The sequence below is a fragment of the Leptonotus elevatus genome, chromosome 1 (genome assembly GCF_054856555.1).
Source record: "Leptonotus elevatus isolate MCC_2025b chromosome 1, RoL_Lele_1.0, whole genome shotgun sequence".
NCBI lineage: Eukaryota > Metazoa > Chordata > Actinopteri > Syngnathiformes > Syngnathidae > Leptonotus > Leptonotus elevatus.
The window spans coordinates 4,927,613-4,944,769 of NC_141239.1; the positions used below are offsets into that span (position 1 = coordinate 4,927,613).

The 17,157-nt window shown below is 38.8% G+C and overlaps 1 protein-coding gene across 1 annotated transcript in view; it reads left to right on the plus strand.

Moving 5' to 3' along the window:
* tnr (tenascin R (restrictin, janusin)) overlaps positions 1-17,157 on the plus strand; it is a 216,626-nt gene that overhangs the window by 116,317 nt on the left and 83,152 nt on the right. Inside the window, exons 6-10 of the mRNA XM_086071928.1 lie at positions 9,688-9,803; positions 10,477-10,690; positions 12,000-12,100; positions 12,180-12,342; positions 15,711-16,187. Of these exons, the coding sequence (XP_085928054.1) occupies positions 9,720-9,803; positions 10,477-10,690; positions 12,000-12,100; positions 12,180-12,342; positions 15,711-16,187 (1,039 nt within the window). The 5' untranslated portion in view covers positions 9,688-9,719. The remainder of the gene's footprint in view (positions 1-9,687; positions 9,804-10,476; positions 10,691-11,999; positions 12,101-12,179; positions 12,343-15,710; positions 16,188-17,157) is intronic.

Below are 17,157 nucleotides of genomic sequence, written 5' to 3' on the forward strand. Positions count from 1 at the left end.
ACATGTTAATTTAAATATATTTTTAGTTTTAAATAATTTTTAAAAATGAGTTAAAATGTTCGAAATCAGATGGCACTGTCGGGGTTGTTTTTTTTGGATAACTTGTGGCAGTAAAAGAGTTAACATGTACAATAAAATATATTTTTTAAGTTGTCGTTCTCTTGTTAACATAAAAGTGGAAAAAATGTTAAACTAACTGAAATATGGCGGCATCTTTTAGTCACTAATACAGTAATTTATAATAATTCATAAAATTGAGTTAAGATTAAAAAAAAGTGTACGGTAAAGACGAGTGTGATATTAATTTGTGTTGGTCATTTTTCTGCCAATAGATAGCATAATTGCATTTGTAAGACGTTGGTGGCAGCTCAGTGCATTCTTCTTTTCATATTAAGAGCTAGCTAATCTTTAACATGAAGTAGTAGTTTTAAAATTGTAAAATACAATTTTTACACTCCACAAATCTATGCATTATTATTACATTTATTACGGCTAAATTTTGACGTGGACGTGTCTGCTGCATTTCAACTGCAATTCCCCCAGTACAGGCTTTCCAAGTAAGGGGCGGTCATTAATCACATGTTAAAAAAATTTGTGGCGTTAAAGGAACTTTAAATTAACTCCAAATTAACTCACTAATTTTGACACCCCTAATTTAGATGCGGTATTTATTTGAAATACAGTGGGACAGAGCATGTTGTAAGACAGAGTAATAGAGAGAATAGAGAAAGCAGAATAAAAATAACAACCCAACTTGAGTAAATTTCTGCTGCGCCGTTGTGGGACTGAACAGTCCTCAGTCCTCAGACCGTCTGCTATTTTTAGACATTATTCCCATCTCATCATAACTCAATTTCATTTATAGAGACTTTAAAAACAACAATCGATGCATACAAACTGTTGTAAAAAGTAAACATACAGTAACAAAGACAGTTAAAACAATTAACCCTATAAAGCCTGAACCATGAAATGTATGAGGGAAAATTTTGATTATTTGTAAATAGAGTATTTATTGGTCCTTTTGAACAAAAACAAAAATATATTTTTTTAATCAATTTCCACATATAACTTTTGATTTGTGTCATATTTGATACATGCAGTCACAATGCTTTAAATTCATACATTTATAACTGTAAAAAAATTAATAATAAACAGACATATCAAACATATTAGTATTTCCACAAATCTGAAAGAACATTTCCCACTTTTAATAAGTAAAGGTGTCTCTCCTTTCTAAATTGGGGCGATCTTGCAAGGTCGCCTGAAAGCCATCAATTCAGCAATACTGCCCTCTTATGGATTATTCGTGCAATGCATGTGTCAGATCATATACGTAAAGGTTTTGATTGGGGGGGGGGGAATATACTCGTGAAATAGATGGCTCAAAATGTCTTGTATTTAATAGGATACGTTTGACTTAATAGGGTTAATTAATTGAAAAAAACAAACTAAACATCGATAAACTCTCTTGAAACTGTCTGGGATTAACTCCGCCTCATCCTCACACTGCGGAAGCCAGGCAGTATTATGTCACTTCAAGATTGAAAGTCTGAAGGCGGAAAATGGAAAAGCCACTTTCTTCTCGGATAAATGCATCTCCTAAACATGGCCAACGGCCACAGGGGGCTCTTTCGCTCCTCCATTGTTATTTGATAGCACGCGATTTGGCTTCCGTGGTTTCCCATGATTCCATTTGAAGCGGAACCAACCGACTGACCCACCAACAAACAATAGTAGTTGAAAATAAATTACCGGTAACTAGAATGTCAGTAGCTCCTTGAGTAGCAGCAAAACACATATGTGCTGTACCGTTGTTAAAGTCTGACTGTAAGCAGTGGCGAGCTGTCATAATACGCTATTAATGCGGTGCATGCCCTTCAATAAAATCAAAGACGCATCTGTCGAGGAAAGACGCATCTGTACTTGCTCCTATTGCTTTCTATTTTGTTAACATTGGGATTTTTAACTACATTGTTGCAATATGCATGGCGGAAAAAGAGCTGACGAAATTGAGGAGATAAAATCTTCTCTTGCAAAACTCAAAGAAATGGTCACCGAAATAATTGAAGGGAAAAAGAGCATGGAGCCACTTCTGCAGGAAATTCAGCAGTTGAAGAAAGAGACACAAGAAAAAGATCGACGCATTGTCACCTTGGAGCAAAAAGTGGATGATTTGGAACAGAACCTTCGAATAAATGTGATAGTTACAGGCATCCAGATTAAACCGCGCCGCAGCCCTCAGGCGAGAACTGCGGCCAGCACAAGTGCAGTTGATTCTGACCAAGCTTCAGCGAGCGAGACTGTCGAACAGCAAGTGACAACTCAATTTAGAGATTTGGGATTAATTGTGGATTCAGCGCACATTCAGATGTGCTTTTCGCTTCCAACAGGGGGCACACGACCACCGGCAGTTCTGATCAGGTTTGTTGACAGAAAGAAAAAGATTGCTCTTTTGAGACATTGCTGCAAGCTTAAAGGTAAACATGTCTACGTCAATGAAAATCTCAGCACGTCAGCGTCCACGGCCTTGCGTCCCGGAGATAGAGGGCCGGCAAATGCCAGATTTAATGCCTGAGGAGGCTCTAGCGTTCTCTGCCGTGCTCCGCGGGCCGGAGGCCATGCCCAGGAATACAGCAAGAATATACTTTCAAGTGGTTGTCCTACTTAAGTAGCCTAATCATCACAAAAGCGGGCAAGAATTCTGTCCCTCACTTTCAAGCAAGGACGCACAAAAAACTTAAATGGCTAGCTGGCTAGCAAACGTTATTGTTGGTTGAAACCTCTTGCGGCTCTGCTCCAATGTCATTTTTACCTTTAGGTTGGGAAACTGGCTTCGTGGGCACAAGCCAGTTCCGAATACTGTAAATTCCAAAGTATTGTCAAATTTGTGGGCATGTGATTTGGTAATTTCACTCACCACGGTGCTGCTTACATTACAGTGTGTGTGCATCAACCTGCGTCAGTCCTGAATATTCCCGCTTTAATTTTATACCTACACAGTGGTACAAAATAATAATTAAATGATATTTCATATTAAAATTAATCATAAAAATGCTGCTCGCATATGTGTTACTATACAACAGGCCCACTCTAAAAGGTGAACACTCGCCACTGCTGTACAGCATGTTTAAGACAAGAGCTGTAACCTCAGTCTAATTACACGCTGCTTTTTTGGGGAATCTGCGTCTCATTTCACAGCCACTTGGAGCATGTGCAGGATGAAGCTATTGTCTGGCGGCGTTAGGAAAATCCAAGCTCACCTCAGATGAAAGGCCCGTCCAACAGAAGATGATCACAAAGGATAAAGATCCAATCCATTTTTCATCTTGTCTTTTTAGTATTGCGAGCTGTGTGTGGCTTTGAGTTTAAAATATTCCAAATTCATTTCTGAAGTTGATCAGAATCAGTCAGCCGCACCTGCCTCTTTAGAGCCATCAAGTCCCACATTTCATTTCCACACGCGGGGGTTTTATGTTTCAGCCTACACGTTTTAGCTGTGCACGCGCCATTGAGAGGCTGCATGCTGACATTTCTAATTAGCATCAAGGCAGGCAGGATGATGATTGCAATGACAAGAGAGGAAACACTCGATACATGACACTACTTACGAGTGTGTGCGCGCATTTGAAGCAGCAGCACTCGGCTGCACGCGTTCATTTTAAGTGCATGCGTCCGAGAGAATAAACAAAGCCTGCAGGGTGGAGAAACCTCTCGGCTTCCAATGAGGGAATCCATCCTTAATTGAACCTCTTTTGGATCTCACGCGCACTTTGAAACCGCTTCTGGGCATGAGGCTTTGCACTTTGACCCTTGGACTCAATGCAAACTTTTGACATTGAACGTATGTCCATGGAAGTGTAACACTGTATATGACCGCACTAATATATTGTTCTATTTATAGAAAACATAGCTTGGACTGTGCCTCCAGGCAAAACACTTTCTGACTTTCTCTTTTGTTGTTATGGACATAAAACGGGAATGACACAATTTTGCCCTTAATTGCTTTGGTAAATGACATTCCTTACATGTTTCATTGTAATTTTGGTAGTCTTGACTGTGGTGTGTATCTATCATTTTACTGTAAATACAACTCTACTATATCTTAGCTTGCAAGGTGATTAAAAAAAATCTTCCATTGAGTATTTAAAATAGTGATTGATGCACTCATTAATCACATTTGAGTTGCCACTTCTAATGTTTTCAATGATTTGCTCAAACTATAATGGCCACAAAATACTGTGAATAAAAACAGTTAGTTTGAGTATCATACTGTTTCTCCAGTGTGTTATAAAGTTTGGTTTTCATCGAAAAATAGCAATAGCAACTAGGGGTGTCAAAATTAGTGTGTTAAATTTGAGTTCATCTAAAGTTCCTTTAACGGCACTCATTTTTTTAACACGCAATTAATGACCTGTCACTTGGAAAGCCTGTGCTGGGGGAATTGCAGTCGAAACGCAGCAGACACGTCCACGTCGACATTTAGCAGTAATAAATGTAATAATAATGCATATATTTGTGGAGACTGGGGTCAAGTTGTATTTTACTTTTGTTTGTTTTAAATGTGCAGAACTTCACAAGCTACTTCATGTTAAATATTAGATAGCTCTCAATATGAAAAGAAAAATGCACTGAGCTGTCACCGTCTTACAAATGCAATTATGCCATCAAGTGGCAAAAAAATCACCTCAACACAAATCAATATCACACTCGTTTTTTTTACAGTACAGTATCCTACATCTTTTAAATTTTAACTCAATTTTATGAATTATTATGAAATAACTGTTTCAATGACTAAAAGATGCAGATATATTTCTATTAGTTCAACATTTGTTTCCACTTGTCACTATGTTCCTTGTTCCGTAAAGTAAAAGCAGCGACGGCAACCGGAATTGTAGCAACCAGTTGTAGTGACACCGCTTGACTTGGAGTGAAAAACTGCAGCACATTTTCAGATTAACATTTTCCGGCCAAATTTTTGTTTTCCCTGTTGTTCATTGACCACCAGGCTTAGCAAGTTTTCTAGAGAGAACCATGATATTTTAGACCTTATTATATTCACTGCTATTGAAATTACTAATTTGTCAATAGAGGCTGCATTTATCTATGTATTTATTTAATCATGCTTTTATTTGAGACACCACCGATCTTTAAAAAGCCTTTAAGGCCGACGCTCCGAGATTTTCATTGACGTAGACATGTTTACCTTTAAGCTATCTCTCAGAAGAGCAATCTTTTTCTTTCTGTCAACTAGATATAATTTCCCCGAATATACAGAGAATATAAAAGGTTTACACATCCCTGTACAAATGCCAGGTTTTTATCATCTAAAAAAAAATACACAGGATAAATTATTCTAAAAACTTTTCTGCTATTAACTCTTTGACTGCCAGACGTTTTCAGAAAAGGGATGCCGCCAGTGCCAGCCGATTTAAGCATTTTGACTGATTTTCAAGGTCCACAGAAAATGTTCTGTTTGGACTATGGAAACACACGTACTACCAAATGAAAGATTGGACTTTCATCTTTCATCAGAAAAAAAGAGTTTGTTTCTACCTTATTCCGTTCTTTAGTAATCAACAATAGAAAATGGTTAGTTTGACCCAATTTCGCCTGTGTTGGACCAAAATACGGAGAAATCAAGCTTTTAGTGAAACGATATTATTTCATGCATTCTAGTGAATTTGACACTTCTTTTTGTCCATGAATGATGCCACAAACACCTAAATAGTGCTTTACTTCTATAAAACACTACCACCAAGAATGAAAAAGTGTTTTTTGATAGCAAAATACGTTTATTTACATTCAACAGTGTAACAATTTGACAACAATTTGGCAAACTATTTACAAATGTGTGCAACTGTGGTGCTATTTACAAATATGTGGATGTTTCAACGACAGTTTTTCTTTTTGTAACACTCTCCTGCGTGCAAGGAGACGCAACAGCATTTGCACAAGATTGCCTCTTCGCGTGCGCCACTTTCTTGCCGGCCGTTTTTTTCCGGGGAATAGCAAGTATATACTGCAGTGTGTCATCAAGTCTAATATCAGGATCATGCTACGGTTACGTTACGGTGGTGTTACGTCTCGCTTCCCCGTGTCCTTCAGTTGCTATACCGGGTTGGTAGGAGATGTTCTGATCCATTTTATCCACTCCATTCATGGTGGCATCGTAGTCCAGAAACAGTGTCTTCTCCGTGATCAGACTGTACCCGCTCCTCCGATGAATATGCATTGGACTCGGGGTACTCTTCATTGTCCGATCGAATGTCCGCTTGTGCAGCTCCGCGTTTTCCGGCCTTAGCAGCGCTAGCCGCGCTAGCCGCGCTTTGCCGGTGGGGCTTACTACGTGTTCATAACAGTCACGTTGGCGTAGAGCTCGGAGTCATCTTCATCATCATCATCAATCTGCATTGGTCGATGCCAACTCTCCATCGCCCGATCGAATGTCCGATTGTGTAGAAGTACCCGGCCGGCTATTGTGCGCGTTTTCCGGCCTTAGCAGCGCTAGCCGCGCTAGCCGCGCTTAGCCGTGAGGCTTACTACGTGTTCATAACAGTCACGCCAAAGCTTCCAACTTTGGCGTAGAGCTCGTTGTCATCATCATCGTTGACATCAATGCGCTTTTTAGTATTGATTGATGCTTTCCGTCTTTGAAAAAAATGCTCAAGCTGAGCTGCTTGTAACCGGTTGCTTGGTCAAGCCATTGTGGCTTGGATCAGCCATTGTCTCCTCAACACTCTAGCTCCGCCTCACGTCTTCTACTGACGCCCACGGTGGGCGGCCCATCCAACCTTGTGCAAAGAGAGTCATCGCTGCCCTCTAGGGGCCAAAACGAGTCTTTGACTAATCATATCTGCCTGATACTTTCAGCACAGCTGCCCAAGGCTTTCCTGCACCCGTTTTTGAAAAAAAAAAAAAAAAAACATAGGGGACGTCTTTTAACGTCCTCGGCGCCCTTCCCTAGGTTTATGCTAAACGTTTTATAACGTTTATGGCAGTCAAAGAGTTAATGTGGCCTGTAACCTTTACAGCTCAATTGTTTTAAATCGCTTTGAAAGGGGAAGTCAACTGAAATAATGTGATTGCGCAAATGTGCTCACCCACCTATAATTGGGACGTGTTCATAATTAACCAATCACTTTCAAGCTCATGTTAAATGTGAGTCAGCACACACCTGCTCCCATGTAAGTGCCTCCGATGAACCCCAAATAACGTTCAGCTGTTCAAGTAGCCTTTCCCTGACATTTTACTAATTGTCAGTGAAATGACAACACTAATTCTTGCATCCAACCTTCAAAAGTCTTAAAGGTGTGCTTTGCATTTTAGCATAACTGAATCACTAGCAGGAGTAGAAAATTAGTCAAAAAATATCGCTCTCAGGTTGATGGTGTTATATTGAGCCCATGTGACTGGTCATATTTCATGAATGAGGGGTTTTACATTTAATTAAAATGCCTCTAAGAAGATGAACCTGCAGATAACCCTTAAATGCCCCCTTCCAATATAACAGCCATTAAAAAAATAATAATTTTCAGTAAAACAGTATGTAGAGAACATGGCACGAAATAGTCTTGTTTTTGCTGATTATCTTTACCGAATAAATTAATGAGTAACATCCACAGAGTACCCATTAAGGCCACCCGGTGAAGAGTTTGCAACTGCAATGTTGTTACCAGATCAAATAAACTGGCCTTTATTTCCTCTTTCTACTACAATGGCGCCTTGAGATACAAGTTTAATATGTTCTTTGCCCACACGCAAAACACTAATCTCCAATCATCGTTCCCCGTTGAACACTGAACTTCATAAAAACACAGGAGGCTGCAAAAGTGGGTTTACAGTAGTATCACATTAGTGAAATTACTGACATATGACTTTTTTGTAAACACAATAAGCAATTGTACTTGTTTTCTCTTTTTTTTTTTAATAACTATACTTTTTGCACCCCATGTATACAGTAAAAACATAATTAAATAAAGTATGAATAATGAAATCATTTTTGCTATTACTATTGTTCCGATACCGGTATCGGGAGTGGGCCCGATAATGCATTAAAACAGTAGTATCGGCATCGGCAAGTACCAACAAGTAACATGCCGATACCATTATTTACGACGCTAATATAGGACTTTGGTTGCAGCATCTTGTGCCTTGCTTGAGTACGACGTTCACTGATGTGTGACGTGTTCACTGCATGCCGAGCCAAGATATCCTATTGGCCCTTCAATGCTCTGAACCAATAGCAGGGCAGCTTTTTCATGTTGGGAAAACAAAACAAAACTAGGTATCGGTGCGTAATTCTGGGTATCAGAATCGGTATCGAGGGGCCAAAAACGGTATCGGAACAATACAAATTTGTTGTCTGAATTCAATGGATATTGTGCTTCTCCTTCTGGTGTCTGGATGTGGCCACCTGAGGGCAGTAAAATCATAAAGTCATAACTCCTCAGCAAGTTGTATAAATATGTCATTCTTTACGGAGGATAAATAATATATGCCTGTCTAAAATGTGGCTCCACCGTTTGTGTTCAAATACCATTTTGCTCGCAAGTCAGAGGTGAAAATCAGCCGAATGACGGCTTGTATCTCAAACCCATAAGCCCCTTCGCACTATAGTAGTGTGACAAAGTTACGCGGCAACACGAAATGATCGGTTGCCAGCAAGCCCATATTTGGCGTGCTAACGTAGCAGCCTACCAGGAAGTAAAAACTGATTGTTGCGCTTGTTAGACCACACCTCAACAAGGCATAGCTTTCATTGTTGCAAAAAATAAAAATCCCCGACTGCAGTGTGAAAAGCGCTTTGCTCCTCTTCTGCCCTGTGGTGGATAAGACAGGATAAGAGCAATAAACATACTGATTTTTTTTTTTGTGCGTGTGTTAAAAATCAATGAGTCTATGGCACCCACGCTCCAAAAAATGACCAACTCCATACTGTATTTTATTTTCACTTCCTGTCGGCAAAATGCTCATGACAATCCAATACTTGTGTCTGTAAATACACTATTGAAAATGGCTGAAAGTAAAAGCAAACAAACAAACAAAAACCTTATCTTGTCAGAACACTGAACACTGAACGTCTGCACCGACTCCACTCATTGTCTCGTCTTGTCTGGAAGGAGGACCGCGCGTTTTATCCCGCCACGTTCTCCTTCCTCCTCTCCTCTCTCACTTCCCGACTCGGCGGAGAGAGGATTACAGCGGCGTGCGTGGCTCGAAACCGCGTCTCTCCTGAAATCCTCCTATCAGCTCTCTCCCTGAGCAACACTTGATTGAGTATTCCTCCCGTGTGGAGAGATCAAATGTCCGTTATTGCACAGAGAAATGCGTTCGGCGCTTCTTAGCTGCTGCTTCAATCCTCAAAAGTTGATTCTTTCCCCTCCTCCTGTCGAAAACCAATTATTCCACATCTGATCAAAGGTATTTATGTTCCATTTACTGAAGATAACACTCGGAGTCCTTTCACACAAGTGCAGCAAAGTTACACAGTGCCATCAAGCAATAGTATAAAAGTATAACCGGAAATAATCCGTCTTTTAAGACTGGTTTAACTCTGAACTCCTTCATAATGATTGAAATAAACTCTTGTCAGGGCAAACGTACTTTGAAATGTGCTCTTGTTGATATTCCACTGTACTATTTCGGGCTCTTTTTGGCTGTTCCAATTCCCCATTAATTCCTCCACAGGTGTGAGTGGAGTGGAGAGGTTTGTTCCCAGCATGCCTCTTGCCCTGAAGCGCCACGCGGCCACGGTGCCAACGGCAGGCTGGATTTTGGCTTTTGCGCTTTTTGTGGTTCTGCAGGTAACAAGTTTTCTCTCAAAAATCTTTCTGCACTATATATTAGGGGTGTCAAAATTACAGCTTGAAAAAAAAAATGACCTCAACACAAATCAATATCACACTCGTGTGCTACAGTAAAAGTACAACTTTTTTTAATTTTAACACAATTTTATGAATTATTGTGAAAATATTGTATCAATGACTAGAGGATGCAGCCATATTTCTATTAGTTTAACATTTTTTCCCCCCACATTTATGTTAACAAGAGTATGAAAAAATATATATTTTGTTGTAAATTGAGAATGGCTATAGAAATGTGCGATTAATTGTGAGTTAACTATTGAAGTCTTGTAATTAATTCCGATTTTTAAAAAAAAAAAAATTAGCGTTTGACACCCCTACTATACAGTGTATATATATATTTTATTTATTTTTATTTTTTTCTAAATCACATTACATTTTAAAGAGGCGTTTTCAAATCAAATCACTTTATTGTGAAGGCGGTCATTATGACCTGAAAGTAGGATTTCTGTGAAAACACACCTGAGAATAAACCAATCAGAGACAGAAGCTGTGACTTATGAGGTGTCAATCATTTGTCATACACAATTATTACTTTTTTTTTTTTTTTAAATGACTGTTTTAACAAACATGAAAAAAAGTGTTTGTTTGTTTGTTTTTTCTTCCTCTATAGGGTGCTACTGATGCTGCGCCCTCCGGAGACAACAAGCGAGTTCAGACCACCCGAGTCAGGAGACAGATCCCAGATGGGGAAACCTCCTCAACTTCCTCCACCAACCAGACGATGCAGCAGCAGCCGTTAGTCTTCAACCACGTCTACAACATCAACGTACCCGTGGAATCGTTCTGCTCGGTCGACCTTGACGCCTCGGCGCCACCAGATGATGGTATTGATTGATTTTCAGGGGGGGGGGGGGGGGGGGTGGTGATCGGGTGATCGGCTTTTGTTTGCACACAGATGTGAGGGTATTCAAGTTTAAGGCCTGTTTTTGGATTGTGTTTCGCCAACTGGGCAGCTGGATATTTGTTTGTCAACTCAGAGGGTCAAGGTTCACTTGACAAGAATGTTTCATTTGTGGTGTATGTGCCATGGAAAAAGGCACCTTAGGCCTCCAATTACCATTTGGGAAGCTGAATCTGTCAATAATGGAGGTTCATTAACTGCAACGGGTCACATTTTGGTAGTGTAGATTCAACTTTTTCCGTCGAGGTACCGGGAAGATTTTTTTTTTTAGTATCTCGTTATAAACTAAGTGTCAACTAAACATAACAACCATATTTTAGTTTCGTATTTTCAAGAAAAGTTGTTAATGATAACAAATGGATATTTTTTTGTGGGAAAATGTAGTAAAAAAATTCAAAAGCTGATTCATATTTAAGCTCATTAGCAAGCTCTTCAGGAGCTTGATAATTATCCTCATCATTGAATCAGGTGTGTTGGAGTGGAGAAACCTCGAAAACATGCAGGACTCGAGGACCGGATCGTGACACGTGGTATAGATAAACGCTATATAAAAAGCAGTACATATTATGAAATTTAAGTCTTATTTTTCACACCCCAAAAATGGCGTAAGAAAGACAAGAAGGATTTTTTTTGTTTTGTTTAAAAAGTATATATGTGTATATATATATATATATATATATATTTCTCCAAGATAGTTGTAATATTATAATTTATAATATCAAAGTCAAACTTTAATAAGAAATAAATAAATACGAGAGACTGAATGTGAATCGATTTATTTCAGTCCATACGTATATTTTAATTTAATTGTGGTAATGTTATGCCCTTTTTCCTGGATAATACGGCTTTACTCTTTAAAAAAATTAATATATATATACATTAATGTAGCCTAGGCAAAAGTGAAAGACATTTTTTTTTAACTAACATATTGGTATTTTTTTTATTGATTTGGTAAAAAAAAACAGTTAGAAATTATTTAGGCAGTAATGTTATGAGGCTAACAATATTTTGAAAACTTTTTTTTTTGTTAAGTTATTCCTGTAAAAATGCTAGAAATACGTAATTCATGCTTTATGTTTTCCCCCATAGGTAGTAGATATGCACTTTTAAAAAATGACATCCCAATTTATTCCAATTGTGTAAACTTTGGCTCATGGACCAGGGTTTGAGAACAGTACAGTAAAAAAAATAAAAATAATAAAAAGGGAAAAAAAACTCTTTCTCTTTCCAAGGCCAACGTGCTGAGCTTGGATCCCGAGCCTCTGTGGAGGGCCCACTGGACCCAGTTGAACCTACGGAGTACACCGAACAGACGCTAGATGCAGACAGTCAGGTAGCTTTTTCTACCTTACTGCCTAAAAATGACTGCAATCAAATACTAATTTTTAAAAAATTATCTTTTCCTTGCTTAGATGACGTTCACTCACCGTATCAGCATCCCGAAAGCGGCGTGCGGTTGTCCGGCAACTGTCACCATCCAGCAGCTGGCCACCAGGGTGGAGATGCTGGAGAAAGAGCTTTCCATGCTCCGAGTGCAATGCGGATCCGGTTGCTGTCGGGAGAACACAGCCATTGGTGAGTGAGTCTGGAGAGCTAGCTAGCTAGCTAGCAGCGGATAAGTGACAGAACACGTAGACAAACAGACAATAACAATAACCACAAGCATATATTCTTTATCCTCTGTGAAAAGAGACTAATAACTGCGGCTTACTATATTCCTTAGTTGGGAAACTTTTCTTCATCATGCCTGTATTATACTGCCGCCTAGTGGCCGAGGCGCGCACACCGGAATTGAACCCTGGAAATCACAATGCACAAACTGTTGAATTCTTTACATTCTGTATGAATTATATTACTGTATGTTTTTAGAAAGCACAAATTTATAGAGTAGAGTACTATTTTTCTTACAAACATTTTAGCTGCTTTGGTTCCATTTATTTCAGTGTGGAAAAAGGATTTGCGATATGAGTGTTTTGAGTTATGAGCACTTAATTCACCAACCTGGTTGTACCTCAAGTCATCACTCTGTTGTGACATTGGTAACTGGATTAACTAGCGCGCCTAGTCAAGTCTGACGAGCATGTCCGTTAGGGTAGCTTTAAAAAAAAAAACTAAAAGTCGTATCCTCCGTCTAATTACACACTCCATTTTTATGGAATTCATTTCTCATTCCACCCTGACTTGAAGCATGTGCAGGATGAAAGTGAAAGCTATTGTCTTAAGATTGAAGCCCCCAGGAAAATTCCAGCTCACCTTAGATAAAAGGCCGATCTAACAAAAGATACAAATCAAGGATAAGATCAAATACATTTTTCATCTTGTCCTTTTAGCCTGCCGTGCCGCGTGGCTTTTAATATTTACAATATTTACTTCCGTCTTGCTTATTAACCAAGTAGGTATATTTTATGTATGAAATGAATTGATATTCTTTTCATTTGTAATGAATGAGGTCGAGCATGATATTGAAATCAGTTGGACGCATGTAAACTCACTCTTTAGAGTTTGTGGAAATGCTTCCATTTTACCAAAGCTTTTCAATTAGATCCCAATGTACCTTCATTGTTAGTTTCTGTTTATGTTAGGGCCCTTGAATGGCCCAATATTTTGTGTCCATGTCGTCCATTGGCAATTTCAAAGCACTTTTTTTGCTATGAGACAAAGCTATGTCCTGACTAAATGAATGAAGCTCCTCCTCTCAAATCAAATACATTGGAACTTTGGTTTTCACATGTCCTTGTTTTTGTACAATTTCACAAGCCCCCCCCCCCCCCCATCCATTTTGTCCCAATTTCATTTCATAACTCTGCTTGGTTTTTGCACAGTTAAAAACAGTCCAAAACAACCAAATTCATCGTGCGACTCACCCACTCATTTCCTGGAATCGAGTTAAACACAAAGCATCGACAGTGCTGCTTTGTTAATTAAGTGTTTTCTTAATTGAGCATCACGTCGCGCTTTCATCGGAAGCATTTCTCGAGTGGCTTGTGTTCATGAGCATGATTGTACGAGAAGCCACCATAGCGCGAGAGAAAGTTCCCAGTACTTTCACACATCATCAAGAGTCTTCAATAAAGGTTAAAGGTCATGTGTTTTCCCACCATACTGTATTTTTTATTCTTTTCATTTTCATTTTATACAAATAGAAGCATGAATATGTCATCATGCATATACTCAATATGTCACATACTCGATGAAGTAAACATAAAAAGAAAACAAATCAAATTACAGCTCAGCTCGACAAAAACTTGTAAGAAGGAAACAGTCATATTATCACGTATCCGAGTTAACAAGGCTCAGTTGTACAATAAAGAAAGAATATTCAGGTCCGAGATAGGTCAAGTATGGTTGCCAGATTTTGTGAAATTGGTCTTATTTTTGTCATGTAAAATGTTTGTTAGATATTCCAAAGGAATTAACTCCATTAATACCTTGCAAAAAACAACCATCCACAGATGAACAGATTCATTTATGTAACTTTTTATCACATAGTGTGAGTTCATTTTTAATTGGGAGACCTGAACTGAAACAAACTGGATTCATTTCTAAATCTATTCCAAAAATGCTTTTTAAAAAGGATATTTTATTATTTTTTTTAATTTCTTTAACCATTCATATATATTCCACATTCTTTTCTGTTTGATTATATAATTACGCTCTATAAAATGTATTTGTTTGTTAACATTCTTAGGTGTCTTGAACAGATTAATTAGATTTCCTAATGGCAATATTGCTGCAGTTTTCCAATGATTTGTTTTAAGACTTCTTTGAATGGGGAAAAATCTATAGTTGTCCACAATATACCACAAAATGTTGCCAAAGCAAGATTTTTCTATTAGACCTGGCTTTGGCCTGAGCACAAAAACTGCTGTTTTTAACTCATTCACTCGCAGCCATTTTCACTGAAGCAACCCCCTTCGCTCCCGGCTGTTTCACTGGATTTTGACTGATTTTGCAAGGCCCACAGAATATTGTGTTCTATTGCTATAAAAACATGAAACCTACAAAAAGAAAGGTTAGAGTCTCGTCTTTCATTGGAAAAAAAAGTACATTTGTATCTGTTTCCGTTTTGCAGCAATTAGCATTAGAATATAGCTAAGTTTCATCATTATTCTCATTCCTCTTGAAAACACTGTCAAAAAGAGCTTGTTTGCAACATGGCCCTGGTTGATCTCTTATACTATGCTGCCACCTGCTGGCCGTTTTCTTTTTTAAATAACTACCATTCCTTTAAGCTACCTCTTCATGTCAGAAGCTGCATCAAAGCTTCTGTATGCTCTTGCATAAAAAACGCATGAATACGTTTTCAGGAGTGAAGGACAAAGTATTAAAAATATATTTACACGTTTTCGGTTTAAATTTGTTAATTGCAAAAATCTAATCAAAATAATAAATAAATTGTAATCGATTAATCGTAACTAAGCACATGACTTCAAAAGTTAACTCACAATTAATCGTGAATTTGTATCTGTTCTAAATGTACAATAAAATATTTTTTTCTAAGTTTCATACTCTTGTTAACATAAAAGTGGAAAAAAATTGAAACTAATAGAAATATGGCTGTAAAAAAAATGATTATTTGTATCTGTTTCCGTTTTGCAGCAATTTTCATTATTATTCACAAATCTGTTGAAAACACTGGGGAAAAGAGCTTGTTGCAACTTGGCCCTGGTTGATATCTTATACTCTGCTGTCACTTGCTGGCCGTTTTCTTTTTTTAAATAACTATCATTGCTTTAAGCCACCTCTTCATATCAGAAGCAGCATCCAAGCTTTCTGTATGCTCTTGCATAAAAATACATAAAAACACATAAATACGTTTTCAGGAGTGAAGGACAAAGTATTAAAAAACATATTTACACGTTTTTGGGTTTGAATGAGCAAACATCAAATCAAAATAATAAATAAAGCACTGTAACATGACTTCATTTGTAAATGTTCCCCAGGCCGTTTCGACTATTTCCCAGGATGCAATGGCCACGGCAGCTTCGACATAGAGCTATGCGGCTGCATATGTGAGGAAGGCTGGACCGGCAAAAACTGCTCCGAGCCCCGTTGCCCCGACGACTGCTCCGGCCAGGGCGTGTGCATCGAAGGAGAGTGTGTCTGCGACCGCGACTTTGCCGGGGAAAACTGCTCGGAGCCCCGGTGCCCGGCCGACTGCTCGGGTCGCGGCTTGTGCATCGACGGCGAGTGCGTGTGCGAGGACTCCTTCACCGGCGAAGACTGCATGGTCGGGAGGTGCGTGAACGACTGCTCGGACCAGGGGCTGTGCGTCAACGGAACGTGCCAGTGCCGGCCCGGGTATGTGGGCGATGACTGCTCGCTGGTCTACTGCGCCAACAACTGCAGCAAGAAGGGAATCTGCAAGGAAGGATTCTGCGTGTGCCAGGATGGCTTTGCAGGAGATGACTGCAACTCCGGTAGGTTCCACCTCTGTCACATTTGAGATCAGAATCAAGAATAGATTTATTGCCATTGTGGCATGTAGAGTGAAAACGAAACGGAACAGACACAACTCGTCCAAGAGACGTAGAAAAACGGACTGGTCAACTTTTACGGCACTCCGTTTTCAAATCAAGTCAAGTTTATTTATATTGCTCTTAATCACAAAAGAATATCACAGGCGCCCACAGTTGACAAATATTAACTGGGGGGGGGGGGGGGCACTCAGACTGAGATCCTGTAAGGGGGGCACAGCAAACAGGCCTATATTAATTCGGGGTGTCAGGCAATAACATTTTTTTAATCTTAATTAATCACAAGACTTCAATAGTATAACTCGCAAATTTGTATCTGTTCTAAATGTTTCATACTCTTGTTAACATAAAAGTGGGTAAAAATGTTAAACTAATAGAAATATGGCTGTATCTTTTAGTCTTTGATAGTCATTTCATAATGGTTCATAAAATTGAGTTAAAATAAAAAAGTTTTTACTGTACTGTATAAAACAAGTGTGATATTGATTTGTGTTGAGATAATTTTTTTGCCACTAGATGGCATAATTGCATTTGTAAGACGTTGGTGACAGCCCAGTGCATTTTGTTTTCATATTAAGAGCTAGCTAATCTTTAACATGAAGTAACTTGTGTAATTCTGCACATTTTAAAAATTGTAAAATGCAACTTAACACCTGTCTCCGCAAATATATGTATTATTATTACATTTATTACTGCCAAATTTTGACGTGGACGTGTCTGCTGCGTTGCGACTGGAATTCCCCCAGAACAGGCTTTCCAAGTAAGGGCCTCATTCACTCCCAGTCATTTTCACTGAAGCGATCCCCTTTGCTCCTGGCTGTTTTACTGGATTTTGACTGATTTTGCAAAGGCCCACAGAATATTGTGTTCTATTGCTATTAAAACATGAAACCTACCAAACGAAAGATTAAAG